This window comes from Typopeltis vanoorti, chromosome 20 (genome assembly GCF_054136105.1).
Source record: "Typopeltis vanoorti isolate ZY-2024b chromosome 20, IOZ_Tvanoo_1.0, whole genome shotgun sequence".
In the NCBI taxonomy this organism is placed as follows: domain Eukaryota; kingdom Metazoa; phylum Arthropoda; class Arachnida; order Uropygi; family Thelyphonidae; genus Typopeltis; species Typopeltis vanoorti.
In genome coordinates, this window is record NC_143568.1 from 6242678 (window position 1) to 6269912 (window position 27235).

A 27235-nucleotide genomic window follows, 5' to 3' on the forward strand; every position below is an offset into this window, starting at 1 on the left:
TCCCTCTCATCCACTGATCCTTCTCTCCTCTTCTATCATTCACATAACTCTCTCTCTCATTCCCTCTCTCCTACTGTTTATGTTCTCTCCTCTTCTATGGTTCCCATAACTCTCTCTCATTCCCTCTCGTCCACTGATCCCTCTCTTTTCTTCTATCATTCCCATAACTCTCTCTCATTCCCTCTCATCCAGCGATCCTTCTCTCCTCTTCTATCATTCCCATAACTCTCTCTCATTCCCTCTCGTCCGGTGATCCTTCTCTCCTCTTCTATCATTCACATAACTGTTTCTCTCATTCCTTCTCTTCTACTGTTCCTATTCTCTCCTCTTCTATCATTCCCATAACTCACTTTCTCTCTCTAATTCCCTCTTTTCTACTGTTCCTATTCTCTCCTCTTCTATCATTCCCATAACTCTCTCTCTCTTCTACTGTTTCTATTCTCTCCTCTTCTATCATTCCCATAACTCTCTCTCTCTCACTCCTACTCTGATTTGCCTTGCATTCATCTCTTCCATTCACTGAATCTCATCTTTCACATAACTCTCATAACTCTCTCTCACTCCTACTCTGATTCATCTTGCATTCACCTCTTCCATTCGCCTATTCTCATTGTTCACACTTCTCATCTCATTCCCAAGATGATTTACATATATTTGAGATTATAGATTATATCATCATCTTTATCATCAGCCATTATCAATCCACTGCTGGATGAACGCCTTTCCAAGATTACTCCAACACTCTCTGTCCATGGCTCTCCTTTGAGATTATATATATTTGAGATGATATAGTTGATTTATACATCAGGGATTCAGTATTCAAAGCATATTTGTACAATGTTTCTCCTTGATATATTACTTTACCATATAATTTTTCATGATCAAAAAAAGCCTAAAAAGAAATTAAATTAGTAATTTCTCCCAATTTGTTAACTAATTATTATAATATAACTATTTGTTATCAGATCTGATAGCCCTTATTTGGACTAAGCTTGTTTTCTTCACCAGTTTTCCTCAACAATAGTTTTTCTTATCTTCTAATCAAATATGCTTACAAAGATGACAGATGTTAATATAGGTAAGCTGACATACCTAGAAAATTAAAGATGAAAACTTAAACTTACATGAAATAAATAAATTATATATTTACTTATTAATTATAATTATTTATTTATAATTGTTTAAATAATTGGGAATTTACTGGATATTGAAAGTCCTATTGATGCTGTAGTAGCAGCCTCAATAGGACAATAATCCATGCAAAATGCAGAAAAGTGTAAAAGTGAAACAATCTTTCCCATCAAAAACAGAGCAGAGAAATATTTAGAGCAGAGGTAATTCAATTCAGTACTTCTCAATCACCAATTTGAAGATCCATTAAAATTATACAGAGCTGAGACAGTAAGAACCGATTATGAATAGTATGCTAGTAGAACTACGCAAGGAGAAAGGAGTGCAGTTTGCAAATGCGTGGGAAGATGTGTGAGAAATCTAATTTTGGCAGAGATTAGATTTCTCTTCTTGAAGACCTTGGGTATTATCAAAATGAAATGACATCTTTCTCTCTTATGAGAAATAAGAAAGAATGTATTTAGGTGGAAATGAAGTTCACCAGATTATCCTTGCCCCACTGGAGAATAGCAAGAAAATCAATGTTTAAAGCAATGGTTATGGAAGATCTTGAAGCCTGGCTCACTGGAGCTACTACGTTTGCAATAAAGTGAAATGAATACACTTTGATTAACACAATGATCTGAAATTAATGTAGAGGGAGTAGTGCACACCACAAAAATCTAGAATGCTCAGCAAAGGTACAAAGTCCTTTTCTGGAATATTAGAGTATTGATAGGGAAATCTGACAAGAGGAAATCACAAATAATAATATACAGTAAACACATGACAGTGATCCAACTGTGAAGCACAGAAAGAAACTATAAGATGACAACTTGTAAGGCTGGTCTTTATAAGAGACCACCTTATCTCCATAGCAGTAAGGTGGCCACATTACTCCACAGAAGCAAATTGAAATATGAAATACTATTCCTGGAATCTGCTTCAGCCTTAAGGGATACTATTTTAGGACTTTAGACTTACTTTTGTTGTTTCTGCTTCATATACTTACCTTATGTAGCCTGCATGCACATATCTATTTGTTCTTTGTTCCCTGACAATAGCAATTTGACTTTGCCAAAATATTGGAAGTATCAATTTTTTTTTTCTAATTAATATACAGGATATGTTGTAAATTTCCTGCAATGAAATAATTTTTCAATAAGAATGAACTAAATGTGATTAGTGATAATGATTGTGAAACATACAAAAATATTTTGAAAAAATTTGGAGAAAAGAGCAAAGCTAATAATAATGGCAAATATCTGTTGGATTTCTGCTCAGGACATGGACTGCTTATTACTAACACCATGTTCCAACATAAAAATGTGCACAAATTCACATGGAGAGAAGAGGCAAGGAATAATAAAAGTCTCATTGACTATGTTATTGTTGATAGCGATGTTTTCCCCTTGGTGAAGGACACCAGAGTCTATAGAGGATTTGAAATTGGAAGTGATTACTATTTAGTCTTGAGCAGGATAAAATTGAATTTCATATTGAAAAGAATATCATATAAGAAAGTTTTAAAGCGAATCAAAGTTGAGCAGCTCTAAGATGTGAACTGTAGACTAAAATACACAAAGATCATTGAAGAAAAAATGAAAGAGTTTGAGAACAGGAATCAAACCTTGGAGATTCAGTGGCAAGCCTTGAAGAAAGCCCTGATTGATTCACTTAGAGAGAGGCATGTGGTGAAGTTGTCTGCAAGGATAGAAAAATTAGAACTCCATGGTGGACACAGGAAATTAAAGAGGCAATGAAGGAAAAGAAGAAAGCAAATCAAACGTTCCTGGCAAATAAGTCAGCTTGTGCTCTTAGAGAATACAGAGACAAATGTAAGAAAGCTAAACACTGTGTAAAACTACCTAAACAAAAGTCATGGGAGGACTTTGGCAAGAATATAGAAAATAAATATCAAGGTGGTGGCAAAATATTCTGGAGGTTGTTGAAGAAGCTCAGAAATAGAGGAAAGAGTGCTGTAAAAGGAATTAGAGATGATAAAGGTGACATGAAAACTGGAGAAAAAGATATCCTTGAAGTATGGAGTAATTAATTTCCTTTGAAAAACTGCTAAATGAAACAAGCAGTGATGACAGCACAGTGGTAAAAAACACTGACCAGGCATGCAGTCAGGAATACATATCCATACTTGAAGTAGAAAAAGCCATCAAAGGCTTGAAATGTGGAAAGGCAGCTAGAGTAGATGATATTCACCCAGAAATGCTGAAGTATGGTGTATAAAAGTCTTACAGTGCCTGCACTGCATAGTTCAGAAAGCCTGGACAGAGGGATGAATTCCCGATGATCTGAGTAAAGCTCTAATAGTACCTATATATAAAAAGGGAAATAAAACTGAATGTGTGAGAATTACAGAGGTATTTCCCTACTGAGTGTTCCGGACAAGATATATGCAAATATACTTGAGAAACGTTTGAGAAGAATTGTGGAAGAAAAGCTTTGTGAAGAACAAGCTGGATTCAGGCCAATTAGAGAGGCCATCTGGATCAGATCTTCACTTTACGACAAATAGTCGAGAAAGCATGGAAATATAACAAAGATCTGTATTTAAGTTTTGTCGATTTGGAAAAGGCACATGATAAGGTGCCAAATGGAGCATTATATCAAGCAATACTTTGTCTTTATTTGAGTTGTAAGTCAGCAGTTGGAATTGAAGGAAGTACAGGAAAATGGGTGAATGTTAAATCTGGTGTGAGACAAGGATGTACATTATCCCCTCTGTTATTCATTATCTATATGGATCATATTATGAAGGAAAGTGGTATTAAACATGATATCAAAATTGGAGATATTAATGTCAGCTCTTTGCTTTATGTGGACGATATTATACTTCTAAATAAATCCGCTACAAGTCTGCAAGATTCCCTGACTAAATTGAATAACTGTTGTAATAGATATGGTATGAAGGTTGGCAATAAAAAGACAAAGTCAATGAAAATAGGCAGAATCGTTGAAAATGTCGACTGTGTTGTGAATGGAGAACCTGTGGAACAAGTAAAACATTTCAGCTACTTAGGCACGATTTTTAGTGAAGATGGTAAATTAAATATAGAAATAGATAACAGAATCAGCAAAGCTGATATGGTGGGAAGTCAATTTGAATAAATTAATATGGAATAAGAGAGAAATTAGTCGAACTAAATTAGCTGTATACAAGACAGTGTTCAAACCAGTTTTAACTTATGGATCTGAGAGCTGAGTCAGAAGTAAAACACCAAAGACTAGAGACTGCATATATGAGAGTCCTGAGAAAGATTATAGGCATGAACAGATGGCATCAATGGCAATATCATATTAAAAATGAGGATATTAGGAAAGAACTTGACATCGTCAGCGTCCAGGAATGCGTTAGCAGAGCTAATCTCAGGTGGTATGGTCACTTAAACAGAATGGGCGAAGAAAGATTAGCAAAACAAGTGTTCTCTGCTAGGTTGGCAGCAAAACAACCCAGAGGAAGATATAGGTGGATTAATATGGTACAAAGTGCCTTAGACGATAGAAATATAAGATCTGATAATGTTGGAGTCTTGACAAGTAACAGACTGATTTGGAGGAAAATTGTAGATAGGAAGTTAGTAATGATGTAATTTTTTTCATTTAGTACTATCATATCCTGTATATCCCTTGAGGGTACATGGCAGAAATTTGATGATGATAAATGTGATTAGTTCACTCTTAGGATGAAAACAGAATAACTATATCATTATAAATGATACCTATATTAATATTATATGATTACATTACATTACTTCACTCATATCCTGTAAATGTCATCTTACATCAAATTTAAAAAATTAAATCACACATTTGTTTTTCATATATATAAAATAAGCCTACTTCAGTGACCTGCAAAAATCTTATATATAAAACTTATAAAAGATAAAAAACAACTATTGATAGCATTAAAATTTAACTACATAATCTACTCTAATTTGGTATTATGCATTTCTCATTTATCATCAGACTAAAATTAAATAGATAATCAAGCTACCAATCATTTCATTAGTAACCACTCACATGGGTGGCCAAAGAATAAGACAGGATAGTCACATTAGTTTTTAAATGGTATTAATATTAACTCAAAACACCATATTAGGCCTAAAGAAACTGAATTTATTAAGTGTGCTGATATTTTGCAGATATTATCAGTAGATGAATTAAATTCAGCATTGTCAGAGCACAAAACATTTAGAAACATGAGTCATTGTAACTAAGTATATAGTAGAAATAATTAAAAACTGAAATAGAAAATACGAGAAATTTATGCAATAGAGTTCTATGTGGAAATTTGTCAAATGCTTTTGTGAAGTCTAGCAATATCACTGAGTGGCCATTTCCCTTATCCAACTCCATTATCACTTGATTATAAAAAGTAAACAAATTATTAAGGCAAGCCCCACCCTTCACACCATGTTGTTCCTTATAGAATATCATATTCCTATCCACCCAGTCCTGAACTGGGACTATTTTACTCCCTTTCAACTCCAATGGCATGTTCCCACTATTGAGGCGTAAATTAAATAGCTTCATCAGAGGAGCGGATAATTCTCTTATGCATTCTTGTAATCTTGATTGTGTTTGTTTTGAGGTTCTGCAATATTTTAAACACCTCCATTTTTACAACCTCTATTCTCCTATCAGTCAGTGTCACATCTGGCATTACAATAACAGAACCAAGATGATACACCTTTGCAAAATGCTCACTCAGTAATTCAACTACCTCCATACCATCAACACTTTTTAAAGTCATCCTTCCATGGTCATTCCTCCTTTTACTTGCACATAGTGAAGGAACTCCTTAGGGTTTCTTTTGGACTCATCAGCTGGCTTGTTCTCATAATGTTTGCAGTCCTGGTTGGCCGAGTGGTTAGTGCATCTGCTCTCCAGCCAAAAGGCTGCGGGTTCAAATGCCACCATGGGCATGGATGTTTGTGATTGTCTGTGAAAATGCTAGTGGTGGTGGTCGGTGGAAAATGGCGTTGGTGTAGTTATGGGTTCATTGTAGTTGGTGGATTGAGTGGTGGAGACAGAGTTGTAGAGCAAGCCCTCCCTGTATGAATCTTTGGACTCCCTGAAGGTGTCATGTAATAATAATAATTAGCTTTGGCCTTCCTTACTACACCAGTCACTCTTCTTGCCTGCACCATATACTGCTCATGGGCATACTGATCACCTTTATCTTTATAATCCCTCCATCCATAACCTTTTCTTTGTGTGCAACTCCTGCTTAATGAAACTATTCATCTATCTAACATCTACCTGATTTATCCTTCTGACTCTAGGTGTATATTCAGCTACTGCTTTCTTCAAACATCCCTAGATCACCTCCCAATGCACCAACATCTCTCCCCTCCAAATTCTTATGCCATCGCTCTGAGGAAAGCAGTCTTCTCAGCTTGTCATAATCACCAGCTCTGTAATTCCATACATGCTCCTTCTTAATAGAAAATTCTACAAGTCTGGCAATCTCCCAGGTCAAGACTACATGATCACTTTCTCTTAGCAGATGCAACTAGATTGGTTAGTAAGTTTTAAAAGAGGTATACCGTGAGTAGACATATCGATACAAAATTAATAATGGAAAAAACTCACTTACAAAGATTATTTAATAGTATAATTTTCACCTGTGTGTCACAGGCATCTTCAGTACATTAAGCTCAAATTAAACAATAACTGACAATTCCAAAAAGCGCCACCTAAGTAGCTGGTGTAAGATAACTAAAAAGGTCAATAAATTTCCTAAAAAAAAAAAAAAAATAATAATAATAATAATAATAATAAAAAAAAAATTTTTTTAATTAATACAATGAAAAGTTAGGAAAGATTAGCTGATTTGTAAAGTACTATCTCCCATAAAGGGGACAGACGTAAGCCGTTGGATCTGTTTAAGTTAGGAGAATGAAGTAGAGTTTCACATGTTCCTTTATAAAGGCATTCCATGAGAAACGACTTTTGTGAAGACTCTTGTCTTTCTCCAATGAACTCTGTGTCTAGTGAAGATGGAATGTTCTGCAAGTCCAGACTTTTCAGGTTTAAAGCATTCAATATAAGATTGGTGATCTTCTAGCCGAACAGAGGCAGATCTTCCCATTTGTCCGAAATAAGATAATCCACAAGAGCATGGAATCTGGTAGACACCTGGATGCTTAAGATGTGGAAGCTTGTCCTTAGGAGAAGTGAGAAAGGTGGAGATTTTTCTAAATGTTCAAAAGGTAACAAAAATATTCAGTGGTTTTAAAACTTTTGCTATACGTTCACTGATGCCTTGTACATAAGGGATATTAATGTGTGTTATTTCTTCTGTGTTTGAAGAGGAAGACATATTAAAACTACTGAAAGTTCTTTTAATGAAGCAATTCTTATAACCATTAGATAGAAAGGAAGAAGTTATATATTGTAGTTCTTTCTGTAAAAGATCATCTGAAGAACAAAAGGAGTGGGTCCGATGAACCAGTGTTTTAATAGTTCCTGCCTTTTGGCTGGGATGGTGATGAGATTCCGCATGGATATAATGGCCTGTATGAGTCTTCTTTCTATAAACTGAGAAATGTAGATTACCATCTGGTTGGTGAAGAATTAGAAGATCTAAAAAGGCTAACTGCTTATTTGATTCTACTTTTAGGGTAAACTTGTTCCTAGGATGAAATGCGTTTAACTTGGTGAGAAATGATTAAAGTTCATCCGAAGAGCCATTCCATACAGCAAAAATGTCATCGACATATCTGAACCAATGAGAAGGTCTGGGAGAAATACTGTCAAAGATACGTTGTTCAAAATGTTCCATAAAGAAATTGGAGAAAGCAGGCGAAAGAGGATTGTCCATTGCTGTTCCTTCAATTTGTTGATACAACTTATTTTTAAAGGAAAAATAACCAGAATGTATTACAAAATCAAATACGTTTACAATGTCTGAAGGAAATTCCTGTTGTAGTAATTCAATGCTTTCAGTTAGCCTTTTTAGATCTTCGCCAACCAGATGGTAACCTACATTTCTCAGTTTATAGAAAGAAGACTCATACAGGCCATTATATCCATGCGGAATCTCATCACCATCCCAGTCAAAAGGCAGGAACTATTAAAACACTGGTTCATTGGGCCCACTCCTTTTATTCTTCAGACGATCTTTTACAGAAAGAACTACAATATATAACTTCTTCCTTTCTATCTAATGGTTATAAGAATTGCTTTATTAAAAGAACTTTCAGTAGTTTTAATATGTCTTCCTCTTCAAACACAGAAGAAATAACACACATTACTATCCCTTATGTACAAGGCATCAGTGAACGTATAGCAAAAGTTTTAAAACCACTGAATATTTTTGTTTCCTTTTGACCATTTAGAAAAATCTCCGCCTTTCTCACTTCTCCTAAGGACAAGCTTCCACATCTTAAGCATCCAGGTGTCTACCAGATTCCGTGCTCTTGTGGATTATCTTATTTCGGAGAAATGGGAAGATCCGCCTCTGTTCGGCTAGAAGATCACCAATCTTATATTGAATGCTTTAAACCTGAAAAGTCTGGACTTGCAGAACATGCCATCTTCACTAGACACAGAGTTCATTGGAGAAAGACAAGAGTTCTTCACAAAAGTCAGTTTCTCATGGAACGCCTTTATAAAGAAACATGTGAAACTCTACTTCATTCTCCTAACTTAAACAGATCTGATGGTTTACGTCTGTCCTCTTTATGGGAGATAGTACTTTACAAATCAACTAATCTTTCCTAACTTTTTATTGTATTAATTTTTTTAAATTTTATTATTATTATTATTATTATTTATTTTTTATTTTTTGGAAATTTATTGACCTTTTTAGTTATCTTACACTAGCTACTTAGGTGGTGCTTTTTGGAATTGTCGGTTATTGTTTAATTTGAGCTTAATGTACTGAAGATGCCTGTGACACACATGCAAAAATTATACTATTAAATAATCTTTGTAAGTGAGTTTTTTCCGTTATTAATTTTGTATCGATATGTCTACTCACGGTATATCTCTTTTAAAACTTATTGCTAGACTTCACGGAGAGTCTATTTCCAAACAATCTGCTAGATACCGTAAAGAAGGTCAAATGCATTAACAGATTAATATTCCTTAAATGATGTAAGATGGCCAAGGTTATTCCAACCTGTTGTAAAATAAAAGAAATTTTTAGGTCCCCAAAAGCTCATTGGATCTACTTCAAAGCTAGTAAGTTTCTTTTAAATAATCAGCTATACGAAGCTAAAAAATCTCTTGCCCTCTTAAATAGAGAAATTATGGACATAAAAAATGCTCTGGAATCTGTTTTAATGGTTGAAACTTTTAATACTGTAATGCGCATATCTTTGAGTTCTTAATGTTCGCGTTCTAAAGGTCTTTAATGATTCTTGTGACAAGTTAAAACGCAAATTTGAATCACTGGTCAGTATACCTAGATCCAGTAATAATACTATTGATATAGATAAAGTAGTTAAAAATGTTTCCGGACGTCCACTAACAGATTGTGAATGTTTTGTTTTATCAAAAGGACGTGATTTCACCGTTACGCCAAATAAGGTGACACTTATGGATTTTTTTTCATAACAGAGACAGGGGTAATCGATCCTTATCCCAAAAAACAGCCAACAGATTACGTTTTGAATGTGCACTAATTCTTTTTCATGCCAAGCCTCCTTGTCCTAATCTTTCTTACTCTGAGTTTAAAGCATTGAAGTCACTGAAGAATAACAATAATTTAATTATTACAAAAGCTGATAAGGGGAAGGCTGTAGTGATTCAAGATAGGAAGGAATATGAGAGAAAAATGTCTCTTTTACTTCGCAAGTGTTCAACTTATAGGCCTCTTACATCATATCCTACCCGGAGTCAATTGAAGAGACTTAATTCTCTTATAGATAATGTATCTATTTGGAATGAAGATCAAAAGAAAAAACTTAAAACCTTCTTCGGTCATCCACCTAGATTGTATGGTCTTCCAAAAGTTCATAAACCAGGCATTACATTAAGACCAGTCGTAGATTGTATAGGTTGCTCCACTTACAAAATCTCAAAATTTTTATCAAATTTACTATCCTCTTCAACCAGAAGAACTGATACTTATATAAAAAATACTTTGGATTTCAAAAATAAAATTTCAGATCTTCATTTGGACGTTTCTGATATTATGATCAGTTTAGATGTTGTTTCTTTATTTACAAATGTGCCTCTTTCTGAAAGCATTGAATTACTACAACAGGAATTTCCTTCAGACATTGTAAACGTATTTCATTTTGTAATACATTCTGGTTATTTTTCCAGGAACAGCAATTGGGCAATCCTCTTTCTCCTGCTATCTGCAATTTCTTTATGGAACTTTTGAACAATGTATCTTTGACAATGTTCCTCCCAGACCTACTCATTGATTCAGATATGTCGATGACATTTTTGCTGTATGGAATGGCTTTTCGAATGAACTTCAACAATTTCTCACTAAGTTAAATGAATTTCATCCTAGGATCAAGTTTATCCTAGAAGTAGAATCAAATAAGCAGTTAGCCTTTATAGATCTTCCAATTCTTCGCCAACCAGATGGTAATCTACATTTCTCAGTTTATAGAAAGAAGACTCATACAGGCCATTATATCCATGCGGAATCTCATCACCATCCCAGTCAAAAGGCAGGAACTATTAAAACACTGTTTCATTGGGCCCACTCCTTTTGTTTTTCAGACGATCTTTTACAGAAAGAACTACAATATATAACTTCTTCCTTTCTATCTAATGGTTATAAGAATTGCTTCATTAAAAGAACTTTGAGTAGTTTTAATATGTCTTCCTCTTCAAACACAGAAGAAATAACACACATTACTATCCCTTATGTACAAGGCATCAGTGAACGTATAGCAAAAGTTTTAAAACCACTGAATATTTTTGTTGCCTTTCGACCATTTAGAAAAATCTCCACCTTTCTCATTTTTCCTAAGGACAAGCTTCCACATCTTAATCATCCAGGTGTCTACCAGATTCCTTGCTCTTGTGGATTATCTTATTTCGGACAAACGGGAAGATCTGCCTCTATTCGGCTAGAAGAACACCAATCTTATATTGAACGCTTTAAACCTGAAAAGTCTGGACTTGCAGAACATGCCATCTTCACTAGACACAGAGTTCATTGGAGAAAGACAAGAGTTCTTCACAAAAGTCAGTTTCTCATGGAACGCCTTTATAAAGAAACATGTGAAACTCTACTTCATTCTCCTAACTTAAACAGATCCAATGGCTTACGTCTATCTCCTTAATGGAGATAGTACTTTACAAATCAGTTAATCTTTCCAAACTTTTTATTGTATTAATTTTTTTTTTAATTATTATTATTATGATTTTTTTAATATTTATTTATTTTTTTTTTTGGAAATTTATTGACCTTTTTAATTATCTTACACCAGCTACTTAGCTGGCACTTTTTGGAATTGTCAGTTATTGTTTAATTTGAACTTAATGTACTGAAGATGCCTGTAAGTTTTTTCCATTATTAATTTTATATCGATAGAGTGGTTAGCGTTAAGTTCTGTAATTCAATGATCAGAACCAGTCCTCTTTAACTTCATGTCTCTCCATTACATGTTGCCTCAGGTAATTATCTCTCAGAAGCTGTATAAATTCCATTTCTCCTCCTAATCTATGTCCCCATAGTTGAAATTCTGCATAATAATTACTTGACCTATACTCATCATGTTAATTTGCAAGTGCATATTATTGGCATTCTCCCATATACTACTGGATTATCACAACAGCTAATTATATATTTAGTCCCGTTGACTTCTATTTAACACCAGATAGTCTCAAATAAACTGCCCTCTGAATCCCTGGTGCAATGATGTAGGTCACCTTTTTTTGGCTTTAATTCTTCTGGTATCATTAACACTCCAGCCCCACTCCCCATCCTGTTCCTTTTGCCCTCTCTCTGAAGAGACTATATCTCTTGCATTCTATACCTATGACCACGTTCTCGGTCTACCACATCTCACTAATGCCTATAACTTTTGCCCAAGTTGTGCTATCACACTGACATGTTGTGTTATCGTGTTATCAATGTGGTACTTATCCAATTCTTCTGCTAGTTCCATTTCTTTTGAATTGTTGCTTTTATGTTGATGATGTCAATCTTAAACTCTGCTGATGTCAAGGTGAGATTTTTTTTCTGGGATTTGTTCCAGTAGATGATTTTTCACTGTTCACCGTGATACCCTGATGAAAACAAACAGGGCCTTGTTTAAACGGGCAGTGCTCCAGCCAGAACAAAATTCTGTCATGTTGTATCATCATTTTGCATTATGTTTCAAGCCAACAGGAATATAATTTGGTAGGCTAAATCCCAAATTTCTGGCCCATTCTCTTTTATTTAGTATTAAGATAGATGCCTAACAGGGTACACCATGAGAAGGTGGGGACAGGAGAGTAGGTCAGAAGCCCTGGTTAGTTCTCCACATAAGGATATGTAGAGGTCTCCTCCCAGTTATCCTGTTTTGATTCTTAAACACTCCAGGTCAAATTCTGACTCTTACAGTCTCCTAAATTTGAAGTAAAGTCATGAAGCTTTGGTTGGTGAGATTAGAAGAATGCTTTAACCTCCCAACCAGCTGTAGTGGATGAAATATTCAGACACCTCAGGATTTTTCAGGGTCAAAACATCACCTACATTCTGCCTTTCATCATGTAATTACCCTCTTCTACCATTAATCCCTTAATGGCAATTGTAGAGCCCTTTAAAGTTAATCTGCTAATAGCAGATTAACTTTAAGGTGGCGACCTTTGTATCACTTGACTTAAAGTATACTGTGTTACTTGGAATTTCTTTCATTTGTTTTCTATATTTGAATCTTCTATGGCAAAAATTATTTATTGTCTGTTCCCAAAAATAAAAACAAATTTTAAATGAGTGAAAATAAGCAATCAATCCTGAAATGATTACAGATCAGCCTTTGCAATGAATTTATTTAGTAGAAGTAAATTTGCAGTCTTATATTTTTTTAATTAGTGCAATTTATGTTCTTTCATTTTACTGACAATATTCCAGAAATTTTTGTGCAATTTTAAATTGTTTGCATTGAAAATCATTATGTTAAACATATATACATCTTCTTCTTTCACTATGCCTTATCCCATGTTAAACGGGGTCGGCGCACTGATCTTTAACCTTCCTCTTCCAAGTTCTCCGGTCCAGGGCGTCCTTCAGACTCCATCCTTTCTCCCTAAGATCCTCTGTCACCTTATCCCTCCACCTGAGCTTGGGCATGCCTCTTTTCCTCCTTCCCTCCAACTCCATATACTCCACTCATTTACCAACATACTCCTCACCCTTCCTCTCTACATGTCCAAACCACCTCAGTCTACTTTCTTGTATCTTCTTGCCAATTGGTCACACCTTAACCGTCCCTCTGATGTAGTCATTCCTTATCCTGTCCTTCTATGTCACACCACTCATGTTAAATATATATATATATATATTTATTTTTAAAATAGCATTTATTAAAATAAATACGAACTTTTGTTTTCTTTTCTTGCAAAATACCATTACCATGGTTCACGACACTTCATTTTTAGAAATGAGTTCTTCTGTTGTTATGATCAACAAATGATATTAAACTACATTACTCACTTTTTGATTGTGAGACTTTTTTTTTAATATCAAAAATTTATTTTCTAAAATAAAGAGCCAAAAGGCTTCAGTTCAGTGATGTAAAATTATATAAATCAAGTGGATATTAAATCCAGCATTATTTCAAAGCTGAACATAGAAATTATGATGGTTTCATAAAAAAGTTGACCAGAGAGCTTACAGGAATTCTGTAAGCTCTCTGGTCAACTTGCTGGTATTCACAAGTTGCCCTATCACGGACCACATAGGACATGAGCACTTGCCCAAGTGTCCATATATTCGCCTTTTATTGGTCCATTTTGATAGGGTTTCACTGGTCTGACAGCTGTTTTGAACTGGTTGGTTCTCCTCAGAGACCAGGCAGAAACCTTAAGAGAGCAAAAACTCTCGTTCGGTATCAAGGAACTTGAGGTGTTTTCATAAGCAAACCTTATGAAAAATAAGTTTGGTAATGCAAAATTATATAAATCAAGTGGATATTAAATCCAGCATTATTTCAAAGCTAAATATACAAACTATGAAAATTTTGTAAAAAAAGTTAACCAGAGAGCTTATGTGAATGCCAGCAAGCATATTCCCATAAACTCTCTGGTAAACTTTTTTATGTTTTTATGTCCTTTTTTCTGGTTATAAAATATAGTTGTTGTGAGGTTTTAAATTTTTTTAAAGTAGAATTGATGTTTTCTTCCATTTTACCATGAATGAAGGGATATTCAAAGCATGGTCTACCAGACATGACTTAACATAACAATAGTATTACTTCCCAACTTGCAAGTGCAGTATGTCTGGAAGGCAGCATATATTGGACAAATACAAAGAAGCATACGTGTGTAGAGGCTTAAGTGCTGTGAGGACATCATGTTGGAGGCTTAATGCATTTTTTACAACACTCAAAAAGAATTAAAATAGACTTTAATACTTCCTATATTTCGTCCTAGTCACTAAGACATCTATGGGGATTACAAAAACAATTAATGTAACATATACACAAATAACAAACACAGTGTTGGTGCTGGATTCAAACTACCATTCAAAGGACAAAAACACTTTATTGAAAAAAGAGACACCAATAAAAACTAAATACATAGTGGAAACAAAAGTTATAATTGTTTCCATTATATATTTAGTGGAAAATGCCAAAACCAAAATCATGGCTATCATCCTCTGGTGCTAAAAACATAGATAGTCTCTGGCCATTGGATGTGCAGGTCAACCACAGTGTCACCCACGTGGTTGGGCTTAGTATTGTTTGTTATTTGTGTATATGTTACATTAATTGTTTTTGTAATCCCCGTAGATGTCCTAGTGACTAGGACGAAATATAGGAAGTATTAAAGTCTATTTTAATTCTTTTTGAGTGTTGTAAAAAATCCATTAAGCCTCCAACATGACAAAGAAGCATAGATATCTGCTAGAAATAAAAAATGCATAAGTCTGGCAGACAATGCTTTAAACATCTCTTCACATAGGATTAGATAGAGGAAAACACCAACACTATAGATGCCATTAAATTACATAATAAATGGGAAAGGCTATTTTTGTAGTAAGCAGCAACAATAAAGCATTCTCCTAATCAATAAGTATGAGTGAATTAATTTACCAAAATTTTGAAAGAAAGCAATTGTAAGACCTGCACATCCAATGGCCAGAGACTATCTATGTTTTTAGCACCAGAGGATGATAGCCATGATTTTGGTTTTGGCATTTTCCACTAAATATATAATGGAAACAATTATAACTTTTGTTTCCACTATTGTATTTAGTTTTTATTGGTGTCTCTTTTTTCAATAAAGTGTTTTTGTCCTTTGAATGGTAGTTTGAATCCAGCAAAATATCAGCAGAAGACATAATAATTCATAACTTATTTTAATGTGGTATGATGTGAATCAATATAATTAAAAATCTAACATCGCTGATGACCAACATCTAAGTCTTGTGGTTTGGCAGTACCTTGTAGCACACTAATGCATTTACAATCCAGAGTGATAAAAAAAATATTTGGTCACAAACTACTGATTAAATAGTTTTAAAGATATTTAAAAATCACGAAAGAAAAACAGCCAACATACCCTAATCCATCCATCACCACCTAATGTCACAAGTTCCCCTTCTTCTAGAAATAGCTGATATATAATGCCGTGATGACAAGGTTTACCATTTGTTTTTCTTACTTGGGCATGTACAATGCCTCCATCCCACACCAAAAGAAATCCCCAATCTGAACCTGAAATTACCTATAAGATATACTTTATTTTTAAACAACTTTACTATTCAGTAGAAACAAATTTTATAAAAAAGTTAATGAACACAGTCTATACTTAACATTCCTATCAGCCAAAGAGGATCAAATAAAGTATTTTTATTGATATCATATATATGAGAAATTGAATAGCATAAAAGCACATCAGTACCATATGTGAGATGCAAGTGAGGAATGAGAAAGAAGAAGAAGTTTACTGATATTTTTCTTGAAGAGTCACAGGTTGTAGCTTGGGAATATTTCACAAGGAATGCTGTTCTAGAGAACAGAAATCCTCTGGAACACAACTGAACTGGCAATCCTCTGATTGCCAGTTAAATGGAGCAATGACCATGTCAGTATTCATAGAACAGAGCTGAAACACTGCCTCAAAAAGATAGAGGTTGAAGTGAGTCAGTAAAGAAGGGTTCAGCTCAATGCTGTTCAAAGGAGAACTGAATTGCTCTCCTCTAGACGGCACTAAGAATTTTGAGGAAGGTTTTAGGTGTACTACTCACAAATATGTGAGCAGTATTCTAAGAATGTGAAGATATGGGATTTGTATAGATTTGTATAGTCTTGAGCAGAAGACAATACTTAGTTTTTAGATGCGCAGGACACAACTGATGTGTTTACATCAGGAGAGGCTAAACATAAACAAAGGTTAGTTCCAAGCAGAGACAGAGATCTGATCCTGTTTGGTGAATTGTGTATCATAAATGGTAAAGGTAAGTGAAATGTGATCCCTTTTATGAGAAAAAAAGGACTGAAAAATAATAATAATTTAAAGAGCTGGAGTTGAAGTTGTTGGGAAACAAATTATGGGGAAGGCTGTTCTAGAGGACATAGGTAGATGAATTAAATGAGGAAGAGGAGAAACAGGTTTGATGAGTTCTCAGTTGTACTGAAAAGGGATGTGGGGCAGCTGCTGCTCTTGTTTTAACAGACTAAACAGAAAGTGCAGGAATGATATTTTCCAATTCACTGGAGCAATAACTATGAAAGTACCTGAAGAAGAGACACAGAGCTGAAACATCTCTTGAGATAGAGGTTGAAATGAGCCTGTGAGAGAAGAGTCATCTGAGCTTCTGGACAGCATCAAGAATTTTTAAGGAGGTTTTAGGTGCACCACCCAAAATGTGTGATAAAGATGGGTGGATTTGGGATTTACATAGGGTTAGTGAGTGTGGAATAGCTTCTTGAGTAGAAAAGGATGCCCATAAATTAAAGATGTCAAGAAATTATACTCTTGGTTTAATCCTTTATCCGAGTGAAAGCAAACAAAGTTTGCATGTGAAGTAATTTCACGACTGGGCAACTCGTATATAGAGGCTAATGACTAAGCTTCACTTGCTTAGTATTCCGTAATGCAAAGTACATATCCTTACAGACATGTATAATGCTATGCATTATGGGAAGAGTCGCTACCCAGACCAGTTTCGACCTTTATTGAGGTATGTTAAGTGTGGGAATACCTCTCCAAAAACTTGTGCGATTCCTCAGGTTACCCAAAGAGTGACCCGAAGGATCATTTAACCCAGTGGCAGTTCCACTCAGTGACAGGCTCACCCCACCACCACCACTAAGAAGAGCTTTCAGCAGTGGCTCTGCCCAATGGTAGACCCATTCCACCACTGAACAAAGCCATTCATATCTCAGGGAAAGCAACCACTTCAGCACAAAAGCAAATCAGTGGAGCCAGACCCAGAAGTGATACTATGGGTGAAGAAATGTAGAAGTGATATTTCCATATACAACTAGTCAAAAGGTGTCACACATTATTACTAAAATACTCTGGATCAGAGATAAATGTTGAAAGTTTTTCCACTTGATTATAATATAAATTAAAGATGCCAAGAAGTTATATTATTGGTTTAACCCTTTATTCAAGTATAAGCAAATAAAGTTTATATATGAAGTAACTTCATGACTGGAAAACTCGTATATAGAAGCTAATGACTTCACATCACTTGCCTTAGTATCTATCTCTAATCCAGAGTATTTTAGTAATAAAGTGTGAAACCTTTTGGCTATATGTATATGGAAATATGACTTCTGCATTACTTCAACTTTGTTATCACTTCTGGGTCTGGCTCCCACTGATGAGACCTAAATAAAGGTAAAAAGCAGTCTAGGTAGTGGCCTTGCCCATAATGCACAGTATTATACATATCAATATGGATATGTGTTTTGCATTATGGAATACTAAGACAAGTGATGTGAAGTCATTAGCTTCTATATATATATATGAGTTGCCCAGTAGTGAAGTTACTTCGTGCACAAACTTTGTTTGCTTACACTTGGATAAAGAATTAAATAAAGAATATAATTTCTTTGCATCTTTAATTTTTATTATAACCAAGTAGAAAAAATTTCAAAATGATGCCTAGTTTTTTAGAAGATGAGGGAACTATTGATGTGATGTGTTTGTGCCAGGAGAGGATGGAAGTAAATGTCAGTCCAAGGAGAGACATCATCCTGTCTGGTGATGTGCACTGATTACTGAAGATAATGGAAGGTGAGCTGAGATCTACTTTCCGAGAGAAAAGACAGGACTGTGTTTTGGCAGCATTGAAGGTGGCTAGGTTATCCTTGTCCCACTGATGAATGGTACAATGATAAGTGTTTAAGGCACTGGCTGCAGATGATCTTGATGTAAGGGATGTCTGGCAACTACATGGAATAAGATGAAAGGAGAGTGCTACCATAGGCAAAGATATGGATAGGATTTGTAGTGATTGAGAATAGATGGTTTATATATAGGAGAATGACAGTAGGTGAAAGAACAGAAACCTGAAGCAGTCCTACATTGGTCACAAAGCTTGAAGAGAGGATACCATCCACCATAACTCACAGTGAATGACCAGAAAGGAAGCTTGCTTTCCAGTTAGGGCAACAAGCACACAGTAAAAGATATCAGTCATGGATCTTGATGGACAGCATCCATACTTGTGGTCAGTGAATAGCTGGTGAGCTTCTAGGTAGGGAAGAAGTTGGTTATTGATAACTTTCTCCATTATTTTGGAGAGGACTGACATAATGGCAACTGGTAAGTATTTGGACAATAGGCATTTGTCTCCTTTATTTAGAATGTGCTGGATATATGCTTTCTTCCATGAGATGGGATAGGTGCCAACTGAGATGATAGAGAACAGGTCTGGCAAGAGTTAATTTACAGTAAATTTACAGTTAATTACACAAAAGGCCAGCATTAAGAACATAGTTGTGCCGCAACAGAAATTTGCGTTGCCAAGTGTGCCACAATCTAAAAAGTTGGAGAACCACTGCCCTACGGTTTCAATATGGCTTTGCTACAGGTGGATCATGCCTCAGTTATTTATTAACTTTTTTATAATACAGTTACAGCAGTGAGAATACTGCCAGATTTTGCATAAGCATTTGACAGGATATTATATGGATCTCTGTTACATACAGTGGAACAAATAGGGATGGACAAGAAGCTGGTGATATGGATGCCAGACAGGCTGAAGTAGAGATACCAAGAAGGAGTAAAATCCAGGAGACAGCAAGAGAGCAAGCAGAGGAAATATATCAGCATATATAACTTGACTAGAAAGGAAGAAAAAAGAAAACTGAGTAGGAATGTGAGCAAAGGTGTAAGGACCAGAATTTTCACTTGGAGAATGATCAATGACTGAAGTGGGTTGCCAGAGACTGTTGTGAGTGATGTGCATGGATCAATGCAGTTTAATTTGTACATAAATAATGGAGGAAATAATTTGAAAGGAAATATTAATCTTTTGCTGATAATGCAAAATTGGTAGCATAATAGTTAATCAAAGCTATTTCAGAGAGCCTGCATGACTATTTTAATAAGCTGACAGTATGAGAAAAAATAAAGCATGCTTTTTAATGTAGAAAAGTGTAAAATTATGCATTGTGGGAATTAAAAAATTACATGCTGTGTACCACACTGATGGAATTTGTGAAGGAATGAACTCCAGGAAATAGATGAAGCCAGGGATTTGAAAGTGTTATTGAACAGGATGTTGAAGATGTAGAGAATATATTCCAAAGGTGGTCAAGGTTAGCTCAAAGGATTATATGGTTATTGAAGAACACAATATCTAGCAGAGAAAATGAAGATATCACTCCTCTTTATAAAAGCTTGATACAACCACATTTAGATTACAATGTTCAGATCTGGTCAGCTAGGTTTCTTAGGGAAGAGAAATTGCTGGAGAGAATCCAGAGGCAAGTGACCATTGCCTGTAGGATGCTTCTAATGATGGTAGACTGAGAATTTGTAGGTTTGCAAAAGTTGGATGATAGGCAGAAAATAAAGAACACTTATATGATAGAAACAATTGGTTACTAAAAAAGTTTTATAAAATTGATGCAGAGAAAATATATCATCACCTGGTTAGAGAGGCAGACAAAGGGTCATCCTTGGAAACTGAGTAGGAATATGATTAGCAAGATTTTTCTCTTGGAGAGTGGTGAATGACTGGAATGGGTTGCTAGAGACTGTTGCGAGTGATGTCCAGTCAGTGCATTCAAGAGGTACAACAGATATTGTGGTTTGATTGAACCTCCTGCAATTTGTTTTCAGATTCCTTGGAGGTTCCTGTGCAATAATAATAATAAACTGCTTAAGTAGCAATGCTATGCTCAAAGAAATTCACTATAGCAATCTTTCTACTACAAATTATTCCTTTCATTTCGAAAAATTTTCTATAATAATAATGTTTTATTATAAAGTGCAACATCATTTTATTTTCTTATGTAATGCAACATATAAGATGTATGTTAATAATAATGAAATGCTCATGACAAATTAGTCATGTGTCTTTTACATTAACATATATTCCCAAAATTCACAGTCTCAAAGCTAGAAAACACTGCCTAAATGAGTGTGTATAGCTGAGAGATGAAGACATTCCAAACTAGGCTCAACACTTATTTGGATGATCAAGGTTAAGTCTCCATAATGAGATTATGGAGTTTGTGGTGACCATATTTAAAACAATAATAATAATTACTATTTTACAGCAGCAACATTGGTAATCACTGACTACAAAAGATGAAATATTCAAGTTTTTATCAGAATGCAGCAATGAAAGAAATGTTAGCTTTTACCTTTCCATCTGGCAAATGAACAGAAGAGCATATATCAGAGATTTCTAGCCGTCCAAATCTTCCTATCTCTCCTTGCAATTTAAGTCCAGTAAAAGTGCTTGACATTTTCCAAAATCTAGAAGAGAAACATCTAATAGCTAGAATTTGACTTGAAAATGAACTTATTCAATGAAAAAAAAAAATGAAAAAAAAATCTTTTAATTCGCATTTTGAAATAAATTGAAGCATATTTAAATGATTTATGGGTTGAATTTTAATTCACTTGCAAAGTAATATGCAAATAAAGCAATGCATACTAACAAATATGCAGCTTACTGTAATAAATGCACAGAACTAAAAATGTAAAGATTAAACTGAGCTTGATTCTAAATAACTTGCTATGCCTAAATTTGCAATGCCAATTTCAAAAAAAAAAAAAAAAAAAGATGAAATCTTTATGGCAAACTCACAGAGACTACAGGAACATTTTTATAGTGAATGGTTTTGCTATGGTAAATTTTCTTCACAATAGCATTGTATCTATGGAGCATTCATTAATTTTTTTTAGCAATTTGCTGCAGTGAATGAGTTTGCTATAATGAATGATTGTTACAACAAAAGGTGACCATGTTCTGTATTTATTTATTATTAAGAGAGACCTCCAGGGAGTCAGGAACTCATCGAGAAAGGCCATAGTACTTACATACACAACATCCAATTGCAATCTATTCAAATCATGCAATACTCTATGAGAGAAATATCTAGCCGTAGCTCCCTTCTTGACAACATTCATTCTCAACTTCCATGAATGCTCTCAGACCTTTCCCCAACCTTCCATAAAATGAAAAATTCCATCTACTGAAATTCGGTATAACCTTTCAGAAGTTTGTAAGTCTCAATCATATTACCTCTCTTTCTCCTGTCTGCTAGTGTCTGCAGCCTACAAATTCTTCTCGATCTGTCTTCATAATCTGTATTCCACAATCCTGATGTCATTTTTGGAAAGAAGCACCATGGAAACCAGGAGACCAGACCTGCATACAATAGTCCAACTGAGGTATTATCAAGGCCATGTAAAGAGGCAAAATTGTTTCAGCATTGCCATTATTCTCTGAGTAGTATTTGCAATTTTTGTTTGATGACCCTTGAAATTCAACTTCCTGTCTACTAAAACTCAAAGATCCCTAGCCTCTTTAGTTTCTTCGAGCATAATCCAACCAATATAATAACATACTGGCTATCTAATCACACCAAAGTGCATGACTTTACATTTATTAACATTGAAATGACAGTCATTTTTACATGCCTACAATTCCAGCCTATTCAAATCATTCTTACTTACTATTTACTTGCTTATTTTGGTCACATAAGGATTCTGTAAAAACTAAAGCATTGGCTAGTTCAAATATAGCAGTAGGATTTCTTAAGAATAGTAGTTATCATGATTTCAATATAGTTGAAAATATGCTCAAGAAGACTGCCTTCGAAAATGATTAAATGTTCTGAAAGAACATTTACCTTTATATAAACCATCTTTAATTTTCTTCTGTTTCCAATTCATTTTATTAATAATTTTATAAAATAATGCTTATTTAGTCATTGCATTAAAACAACTTTGAGAAAAACAGAGACACATCAGTTTCTGTAGAAACTGATAAAATATGTAACAGGTGTGTCTCTATTTTCTCAAATCTGTTTTAATCTGATAACCAAATGCCAGCCTGGCTGACCAAGTGGTTGGTGTACCTGCTTGCCAAGCAACAGGTTGTGGGTTGAAAGCCTGCCATGGGCATGGATGCTCGTGACTGCCTTTTCATAGGAGATGAATTTCATCATCTGGTATGACGATGATCTTTTTCAAGATGATGAAGTTCATCATCTTGAAAAAGTTACACGTTTGGTCTCTAAAGCAGGTTTTCCAGATGAAGCAAAAATAAATTTAAAATTACAATATATATATATATATATATATATATATATAATTGATTAATTATCTTTAAGGGGCTCTCAGGGGCTCACATTGGTGAGTATGGGCATGGCAAACCTGAGATACCCGAGCTAGACCTGATCTTACTTCTTACTTCCTACAATATACACTTGGTATATCATATCTGTAAACTGGTCTTCTACTCTTCTTTCCTCTATTCTCTCTCTCTCTCTCTCTCTCTCTCACTCCCCCCCCCCTTGTGCTATTAGAGCAAATACGAGAGCGAGGGGGTGACTCTTTCCTCTCAAACTGTAGTTTCCACTATCTACTAAAAACAGGCAAGCCTAGTTGTCTTAAGGTGGCAGCCCCACCACTAGGATACCTATGATCACTTGACATAGGTATCCTAGTGGTGGGGTCACTTGACATAGAGAAATAGTCACTTGATATAGAAATAGTCACTTGACATAGAGAATCAAATATTATTTTCAAGTCTCAACAAAATCCAAACCATACAGAAAACATGGGAAAAGACAGCAAACTGGAAAAGGTTAAGAAACTTTGGAAAAAGAAAAACATGGTGAAATATGCTACATGGAACATTAGAAGCATAGCATATAAAGAAGAAGAATTAGATAAAATTTTAAATGATGAAAATATAGAAATTGAAGTTCTTACAGAAACAAAAAAGAAACTTAAAGGAACAAAAGAAGCAACAAATGACAATATCGTATATAGTGGAGTGGACAAACAAATACATGCAAAAGCTGGTGTAATGGTTTGGATCAATAAATCAATTAAGACAAAAGACCATATAATTATAGCTGGAGATCTTAATGCCAGAATAAGAATGAAATAAATTAACAACAATATACAAAAATTTGGAGAACCAACAGTAAACCAAAAGGAAAAGCGACTCATTGATTATACAACATATAATAATTTAAAAATAGTGAATACATTTTACAAACATAAAAATATACATAAATATACATGGTGTGCAAGAGGACAAAAATCAATAATAGACTACTTTATAGCAAATGAAAAAGCAGCAAACCTCTTCCTGGATGTTAAAGTTAGAAGAAGGCTAGAAATTAACACAGATCACTATTTAGTGCAGGCAAAACTAAGGTTTCCACCAAACTGGCTACAAAAAATACAAAAAAAATAAACAACATCTAATTACAAAGTAAGACTACTAAATGATTCAAGTATAAGAAATTTATACCAACAGAGGATTAATAGCTACTTAGAAAAATACATGAAACTGTATCACAGGGCTCAGTACTGGACCTGTATTGTTTATTCTTTATATCAATATCATTGTCAATGGTTTGGGGGGAAGATATTCAGTTGTTTGCAGATGATGTGAAGCTAGGAAGGGTGATTAGTAATCATGCAGATATTGCAACTCTGCAAAAGGATTTGAATAAACTGGACAGATAGGCAAATGAATAGGTTTCAGTTTAATTTAGGTAAATTTTGAAGTTTGGAATACATCAGTGGGAGGCTGTATACTCTGTTGGAGGAAGTAGGGGAGGTAAGAGATCTGGGAGTAATGACTGATAGAAACTACCAGCCTGGTTGGCTAAGTGGTTAGCATATCCGCTATCCAGCCAAAAGGCTGTGGGTTCGAATCCCACTGTGGACATAGATGTTTGTGATTGTCTGTGAAAATACTAGTGGTGGTGGTGGGCAGTAGATGGAGTTGGTGTAGATGATGCAGTTCATTGGTGGATTTAGTGTGGAGACAGAGAGTTGTAGAGTAGGTGCCCTCCCTTGATGAGTCCTTGGATTCCCTGGAGGTGTCCAATAAAAGAAATTACTGCATCAGCAGCATATGAAAGTCTAGGAACACATAAAAAATATCATAAAAATAAAAAATTACATATATGGGACAATGAAATAAAAATAATAATTGAAAATAAAATGGTGGCTTTTAAAAGATGGTTAAGTAGCAAAAAACAAGAAGATGAAATTGAATATAAAAAAAAGACAAGTAATAGCCAAAAGAGAAACCAGAAAGAGATACAGAGAAAGCCGGGAAAAATTTGTATCATATCTAGAAAATGACATATACAAAATAAGACCCAACGTGTACAAAATACTAAAACACATGAATGCAGATAGAAAAGAAACTGTAAATATAAACTGTGAAATAGATGTAAAAGAATGCTTGGATTACTTTACAGATCTTTGGACGGATAATACTGACATCAAAAAATAACTAAACCAGAAACTTACAAAATACCTTAAATGATATGATAACAATGAAAGAATTAAAGGACAAACTAAATAAAATAAAAAAATAGCAAATCAGCAGGATAAGATGGGATAAACTCTGAACTGTATAAATTTGCTGGAAACGATGAGATTATTTTAATAATCTCATCAGAGATTATTAAAATTTTTAAATAAAATTTATACAAACCAATAGAATGGAATACAGGTATAGTAATATCTATATTTTAAAAAGGGGATAAAACAAAACCTGCTAATTACAGAGGTATTAGTTTATTAAATACATGCTACAAAATATATATCAGAAGTGATGATCGCTACAAGCATCCATATATTTCCCTCCTATTGGTCCATTTTGAAAAGGTTTCACTGGTCTGACAGCTGTTGTAGCAATCATCAGTCAGCTAGAGCAACTCGTAAATATCAGCGTGTATATTTCCGTAAGCTCTCTGGTCAACTTTCATACGAAACTTTTAAAGTTTCTATATTCAGCTTTGAAATAATGCTGGATTTAACATCTGCTTGATTTTTATAAATTTGCATTGCCGAAGTGAAGCCTTTTGGCTCTTTATTTTAGTAAATACTTTTATGCACCAACCGACAGTTCGCTTATGAAAAATACACCTTTCCGATGTTTCAAGTTCCTTAGTACTGAGATTTTTTGCTCTCTTAAGGTTTCTGCCTGGTCTCTGATGATAACAAACCAGTTTGAAACAGCTGTCAGGCCAATGAAACCTTTTCAAAATGGACCAATAGGAGGGAAATATATGAACACTTGTAGCGATCATCTCTCTCCTATAAGGTCTGGCTAGGGCAACTTGTAAATATCAGTGTGTGTATATTCCTGTAAGCTCTCTGGTCAAATTTCATATAAAACTTTTATAGTTTCTATATTCAGCTTTGAAATAATGCTGGATTTAATATCCACTTAATTTTTATAAATTTGCATTGCCAAAGTGAAGCCTTTTGGCTCTTTATTTTAGTAAATAATATTAAAACTATTTTTAATGTTTACATAAAATGAGAATCTCCCGAACCATAGGGAGAGAGAGAGAGAAAGAAAATTAGAAAATCTGTACGTTCACTAGAGAAATATCTGTACTTTCATTACAGTAAAAATTAGCTGGCCTGGTTGGCCGAGTGGTTAGCGTAACCGTTCTCCTGCCAAAAGGCTGCGGGTTTGAATCTCACCGTGTGCATGGATGTTTGTGATTGTCTGTGGAAATACTAGTGATATGATGGGTGGTAGATGGCATTAGTGTAGTTGTGGTTCGTTGTAGTTGGTGGATTGAGTGGTGGAGACAGAGTTGTAGGTGCCCTCCCTCGATGAGTCTTTGGCCTCCCTAGAGGTGTCAATTAATAATAATAATAAAAAGTTTATTACTGTGGTTATCATGTAATTTTGTGATTCATAGTTATGTCACAGTTGCATTTAAAGATTAGACTTATTATCCTAAACAGGGAAGAATTCCCTAAATGAACAGGCATGTTAGGAAGATTATTGGTTTTACAAGGTAAGCTTCATGCTCGGATTTCCTTTCTCAAAAAATGTCACAATTATTATTATCATTGTGTAGGCATACGAATGAACATATGGCGATATAGCTGCTCCCATTGTTATAGTTTTAAAGTGTTTCTTCTGTATCTTAATTTAAAAGTGTTGCAAGGAATTCTACTTGTCATGATGAAGACAGTGATATATAATTCACAAAAATCAGCTAAAAAGAATCCGAATTTTGAGTGCTGAAAATTGAAGAGTGCACAGTGGTCACCAATGAGCGAAGAACAAAGGATGTCATCATCGTTACAGTCATGCTACAGTTACTCCATGGAAGAAAGGGTGAGTCGTGAAGTGCAACAAGTACCTGAAGGATTTATCGTCCGATGGAAATCATATAACCTGTAAGAAATGCCTTAGGAATCTTCACTTTACATGTTCCAGCCTTTCAGAAACAACCTGGCAATGTAAATTCAATGCAAAATGAGAGGAATGGCCCTGCCT

General features: G+C 34.7%; 1 protein-coding gene across 1 annotated transcript in view; it reads right to left on the minus strand.

The window, feature by feature from the left end:
* Window positions 1-27235, minus strand: part of LOC150095209 (cilia- and flagella-associated protein 44-like) — a 116484-nt gene that overhangs the window by 41004 nt on the left and 48245 nt on the right. The window contains exons 5-6 of the mRNA XM_090410621.1: window positions 21087-21201; window positions 15817-15981 (exon numbers count right to left, since the gene is read on the minus strand). Of these exons, the coding sequence (XP_090266747.1) occupies window positions 15817-15981; window positions 21087-21201 (280 nt within the window). The remainder of the gene's footprint in view (window positions 1-15816; window positions 15982-21086; window positions 21202-27235) is intronic.